General features: G+C 44.2%; 1 protein-coding gene across 1 annotated transcript; it reads left to right on the top strand.

Moving 5' to 3' along the window:
- Positions 1-451: 451 nt before the first annotated feature.
- On the top strand, positions 452-5,149 carry LOC118285744 (TMF-regulated nuclear protein 1-like). Its single transcript, XM_035609529.2, has one exon. The coding sequence runs from the start codon at positions 975-977 to the stop codon at positions 1,608-1,610; it is 636 nt and encodes a 211-aa protein (XP_035465422.1). The 5' UTR covers positions 452-974; the 3' UTR covers positions 1,611-5,149.
- The last annotated feature ends 1,308 nt before the right edge of the window (positions 5,150-6,457 follow it).

Below are 6,457 nucleotides of genomic sequence, written 5' to 3'. Positions count from 1 at the left end.
TTTTTAATGAACAGTAAACAGTAGCCTGGTAAGTTTGTTTGAACCTCACTAAATGTATTTTTAAATGGAATTTATTTGATTCACCACTAATCAGATCTGCAACATTTGAATAATACAATCTCTGTTTTCTTGCAACCAATAATAGTTTCTTAGCAACAGTGAGTCTCCATCGCTTTCCACTAGAGAACAGTGTAGACATAAATGTTTTGATAATTGTATGTTTTTGAATATGTGTTTGTCTGTGAGCAACTACTATGCAATTACTTACATGAGTTAAAGGGGAAAAGTGTATTTCGTATGAAGTCTGTGAACTGCCAAATAGGCCAAAAGAGGAAAACGTGGGAAAGAATGAGAACCAGCACACACAAACACACACACACCCCTGCTTTCGCTATCTGATGCTGAGGATGTGTTGCTAGGGGAAACCATCCGAGCAAGAGAAAGGGAGAAAGAGGGAAATGGAGAGACCAGCTGGTAAGAGGGATGGCAGCAGGGAGGCTGGGAGAACAGAAACTGAGCCAAACGCCATCAGCAAAGAGGGAGAAGGATCCGATACTCCTGCATCTCTTGCCTCACTCTGCCTCGCTTGGCTGAGCAGAGCTGATCTAAGCAGAGCACCAGATGATGACGACTACGACGACAACGAAGCAAAACAGTAAAGCGGAGGACGTGACACTCTGCCAGCATCAGCAGCACAGAGGCAAAGCTGCCCAATCATCAGCTGACATGGCCATGACTTCAGCAGCCAATGAGCTGTCAGCAAGCTCCTCCCCAGCACAACCACTCAGATGCAGAGACAGCACAAGCCTGGCTCGGATCTCTTATTAATGAATGGAGCGGCTCCGGGGCTGCATCACTGCACATCTCCGCTCTGTCTGCTCCGCGCGCTCGGGCTGCTCTGACACAGGAAGACGGAGGAAAAACAACAACAGTGACCAGGACGACATCAGCACAGGAAGAGCTTAACCTTGGCCATGAAGCGACGACAAAGAATCACAGACTCCCACGATGGGGTCACAGCCGGGAACATGGCAGCAGCTATTCAGAACATCGACCCACATCCAGATATCCAGCCACCGGGTTCGCCGTCTCCATCATCATCGTCCTCTCCCCCTCTTCCTGCACTGGCCTTGCCACCTTCTACATCCGCCTCTGCTCTGCTGGCACTGGCCTCTCCGGCCACCAGGCGCTCCATTTCCATGGGGGACTTCCGGAGGGTGACGGGGGCCCTTCTGGCCGGTTCTGACCCCCCATCCACCTCAGCCACGGCCCCCTCCTCCAAGCTTGTCACCCCCAGCTCCAGCATGGAGTTTGCGGCGGCTCGGCGGCGACTCCTTGAGGTGGAGGAGCGTCAGCGGGTCATCAGAGAGATGGAGCGGCGGCTGGAGGAGCTCAGGGAGGTGTTTGTGCGCTCGGAACAGGAGGTGGTGGTCCATGGGGAGCTGGTGTCCAGGATATCTGGTGCAGCCCAGCAGGGCGAGCTGCACGTGGCTGAGAACAGCCAACGGCTGAAGAAAGGCCTGAGGTTCAAGAAACACCGCCCCGCCATCGTCTTCTCCTCCATGCTTGGACTCCGCACGTGCCTCCCCTGGCCTGTGAAGCTCAAATAGGACAATGCCACTTGAATTTCCACTTTTGCTTTTGAAATGTGCTTTACATAAACAGGAGGATAGACTCTTTAGGTATTACACATGTACACGGCTGCTCTACAGTTTCCACCTCTCTGCTATTATATCCTGAGGCTGGTCCTCCAGGTCTTTAGAGTGCCTACGATAATCTCAAATGCTAGTATGGAGCTTCCTGTTCGGTGCGTTTCTGAGGAAATTCTCTGGCTGGCAAACCAGTGAAACCGGTACCAGTGCAATGTGTACAGCATGCCATAATTCTTTTATCATTTTCCACAAATGTTTTGCTGCTTGCAGTGGTGTTGGAGGGATAGTACATTGATGTCGATGCCATGGTGCATGGATGAGTCATTTTCAGGTGCAGACTGGCCTGTGAGGTAACAGGAGCTTTGCTGTACATCTAACTGCATGCAGCAAAGGACAAAAAGCCAGTGCGGGCGTTCAACCTTTTCAACAGAGGAGAAGAAAAACGGAGAGAGGGAAAGAAAAAGAGAAGAGAATGAGGAAAGCCTTGAACCAATTCAAAGGACAGTGAGTGAGGACCAGAAGTGAAGCTATGGTGGGAATCGCTGCATTGTTATAAAACCAAGGACGCAGCAAAGAGGTAGGGAAGGGTAAGAGAGGAGGTCCAGAAGGGAGAAAATGCACAAAGTAGTGAGTACTTCAGAGGGATGAGACGTTTCCATTCAACGTGCCTTGGCTCGTCCACTACCACGGCCCCTGTTTTCGGCAACAGGGAAAAAACAAGAGGCCAGGAGAGGAGTTCACCCGGGGACGATTCCACCTGTGGCCTCTTTTCATCCGGTCACCTAGCAACCACTCGTCTCCCGATCCTAAATCCGCTTCACACAAACCCAACAAAATGTATCCAGCAGAGCACTGTAACTACAACACCACTCGACAGCTGTAGACGCCCCCTGAGGGGATTCAGGAACTGAAATATTACTGATGCATTACTTGTTGAACCTTCTCTTTTGTTTTAATGATTAGGGGTTGCACTGAATTTAAGCCACGCATAGACTAGCATGGACAGCTAAGGTCGGCCATCACTGTTTTCTGATTGTGTCTTGTTGTTGAGTGTAACAATGGCAAGTGATTTAGATTTGCAGTTTTTGACCCTCTGAAGTCACCGTGTGAATGTGTATCCTCGTGTCATTGGTATCATGTCATTCTAAACAGCTTTTGGGGTTTTTGTTTTGGAAGTTAGACAATATGTCTTCATTCACGGTTGGTATGTCATAGGCAAGTTTGTTTGGTTAATTTAATAGATTGGTTGATAGTTATGTTGCAAGTGTTGCACAGAATTGTCTTCGTCCCAAGTGCAGTTGGATGACCTAATTTCTACATATAGATCACTCTCATTTTTTTGGGCCTAATTCTTCTTTTTCTTCCAACCGTTTCTCTCGTGTTAGGATTAGGGGATGAGTAAGTATCTCTCGTATTCATCTAATCCACCGATCCCTTGCTTCAGCCTGTGTGTTTTGTGTATGTGTGTGTAGGCAGCACGGCCAGTTCACCAGAGATATCTATTTTTGGCATACAAGGGTTATTGCAGAGAGGCAGGTATTCAATCTTCGTGCAGCGTTTGAAAACACTGTATAGCGATGTGAGTGCATCTCAGCATCCATCTATGTGTGCTACTTTCCGAAAACAATGAAAGGGGATTTCTGCGAGTGCAGAATCCCAGATTGTGCTTTGTTGGCTCTCCTATAAATTTCCACTGGAAGAACAAAGGAAATGTTTACGAGAGAGGCGCATGCTTTGACCGTATAATTGCTCACTTTAGGTTTCCGTTGAATCATCCCGCGCACTTAGATATTCCAGTTTTAATGGCTCCCTAGATGCAAAGATGGGCATGATGGGGATATGTTACTGCGTCGTTTGAGGTGCATCAGCGATGTCTCTTTGTTTCTGTAAAACCAAGAATGGAAAAGAAATCTAATTAGAACGAGGCCACAGGCTTTGGTTATTTTCTAATTTGACTATAAGGGGTTAAATTGTCAGTATGTGTAAGTTTAGTGGGAGAACTGTTAAAGGGGCACTCCACCGATTCTTTTCACAGAACCCAGTGGAAATATTAAATCATAATAATAATAAGGGTCATGTCAGCTGGAGGTCAAGGCTTGGCATTTCAGAACTGCATTTTAAGATGGTATTTAGTTGATTCATGTGACATTTATATTCCTTGACTGAGAAAAAAAAGGCCAAAATATCAACAATCATTTTCTGATCTTCTCCCTGCTTTTTTTGAAGGTGCAGAACTAAATCACTGGCATTCCCCTTTAAGCACAGACGTTGTTAGAGATCCAGTGTTACTGCTGACGTTCTCACCTCTCATATTTGTGATTGTCATGGTGACTTTATCATTGAATGTTGACTCACTATAAGCATTCCACACGGCCAAGGGAACGACAGCTTTCTGTTTTTTGAGCACATCTGTACCAAACATTATAAGATGGTCTAGTAGGCCTTAAACATGTATTTCACGGTCCTAAGTGTACAGCTAGAATTACAACTGAATATACAGCTGGCCTATATATTGCTTTTTATTATGCCTTATGCAATGTTTGTCTATCTATAAACCAGTGATGAGGGTGATGGTGAACTGGTGAACTCATGACCATCAAAGGGACAAACAAAAAAAACGTCATGCACTGTTTTTCTATGAATGAAAAAGAAAACTACATTTCCCAAAGATCTCTGGGCCCACTTGCAGAATGAATGTAAAGTTACTCAAGTGTTTCAGTTTTTTTCCTTCAAGACTAAATATCTAGTATAACGAATCACAATCGTATGAACCCGTGGTTGGTAACAAATGGAATAGTATTGTATTTAAGGTAAGATGGTTAGAGGGCTGGGATCACTGATACACACGCTGGCCAACCACGGGTCCAACTCCACCTTTGTGATGTGTATCTATCCCTTTTGAATGTTTTGATATTTTGTGTTTCTGTGATCTGTGGTACGTTTTGCATTTATGTTCTGGTGTACTAAGCACAGGACTTTTCCCTTTTATTCACAGTATAGTGATATTCTACTTGAGGATGAATGTTAATTAAAATTTTACTCAAAAAAATCTTTATATGCTTAACAGTAACAGCAGGTTCGGAGTCAATTTCTTTTAAAATTCCAACTGATTACCCTATTTGCCTCATCACAGCCTTAATATCACATCATTTTTTGCGATTAATGCTTATGAGGCCCCATTCACAGGAAAGAAAATTCACTTTCCAAATTAAATTTAAAATCAGCTGGATGTGAAGTTAATTGCCCCCAAACCTTTCTGATAAATATTAGCACAGTGTCTGTAAAGGCTTTTGCTTTCTGCAGTGAAAGAATGTATGTTCTGCTTTATTTCATGCTTAAATTTGTGACCACTTAACTGATTTTCTTGATATTATCATTTCTATGAGCACAGAGCTACAATGTACAACACTAGTATACATGAGAAGATTGATTTCATTTGACGTATCATCAGGTTTTGTAATAGAGGCTGAATTATTTGAATAAAATGTTGCAGAGAAGTGTTTTTCTCTCTCTTGTCTCAGGCTGGAGTCTAAATCCTAAATAGGCTACAGGCTCTCCTTAGCCATTTTGCTGGAAACTGCTTGCATGAAATATTCATTTCTAAGGCGGGACCTCTAAATATGACATATTTTGCATTTATGTGGAAGGTCTGGGAACTATTAGGGTCACCTTGCAGCGGCACACAGCAATGTAGTGCCTGATCAGCCGAAAACTGCTCTTTGACGTCGCAGGCCGCTGCAGGCCGGAGAGGAGGGACAAACTGTGACAGAGCTACACTGGGCACACACATTTAGCACGCCTTGTTTTGCATCCAGTCATCAAGTCATTTGCTTGCCCATAAGAGCCTTTCCTCGGCTGGTTATTTAGTTAAATGGATGTTAGATAACCCTGTGTTCACATGAAGAAGACAGAATTACTGGAAATATATATCCCACTTCCAAGTGCTCATCATTGCGAGCCGGGATTTGTGAAGTTGCATTAAGCTGATGGTTTTTGCTGTTGCTCGCTTGATGAAAGGCATTAGCCACGTAGATGGGCTTTAGACAGGCACATCTCAGTATCAAGGGTATTAGAGAGTCTGAACATCCTCTATTATTTTGAGAGATTACAGAGCCTAATGCATACAAACTTGACATACTTATACAAGGACTGCTAATAATGCAGCCAAGCCACACTTCTCTTCTCCAACTGAGACTGACAGAAACCTAAAGATTAGTGCAGGCTTTTCCCTGCTTTTCATGGATTACTATTATATTCCACCGCGTATACATTAAGTAGAATTATTTTTGTGTGTAGTGTCTGTGTATGAATACACATAAAATGGATTTGTGAATGAGTACATTAACTACACAGTGTGTTTTAGACATAACATTTCACAGATTGCTTCTTGCATCCATCACATCGTACGCAATAGTACAGCTTAATGTGTGTGTGTGTGTGTGTCTGTGTGTGTGTGTGAGTGAGTGAGTGAGTGAGTGAGTGAGTGAGTGAGGGCCACTCAGCGGCCAGAGGGGAATAAGCTTTGGCATCCAGCATCATTATCCTGACTGTAAGAGAGGTGGCTGGTTATGTAAGTGACAGGTTGGTATTTCATCATCATGGATTTGGGACGGAGGGTCAGGGCGAAGTGACATCCGGATGGAGACAAAAAATGAGGCTATAGACGGATGGGGAGGTGCTGGGTAAACTGCCAAGAGATTTAGCTTTAGGGATGCATCAAGGTAGAAGGAGTGGGGGAGGAAGAATTTAAATTCCACAAAGGTTATTTAGCTAAAGACAACAATGCTCTCTTTAAGGAATATCCT

Source organism: Scophthalmus maximus, chromosome 15, assembly GCF_022379125.1.
Source record: "Scophthalmus maximus strain ysfricsl-2021 chromosome 15, ASM2237912v1, whole genome shotgun sequence".
Classification (NCBI taxonomy): domain Eukaryota; kingdom Metazoa; phylum Chordata; class Actinopteri; order Pleuronectiformes; family Scophthalmidae; genus Scophthalmus; species Scophthalmus maximus.
This window is presented reverse-complemented; position numbering and strand designations above follow the sequence as displayed.

Excerpts from the sequence above, each read along its gene's own strand:
- LOC118285744 (XM_035609529.2), top strand. The coding sequence starts at position 975 with ATGAAGCGACGACAAAGAATCACAGACTCCCACGATGGGGTCACAGCC.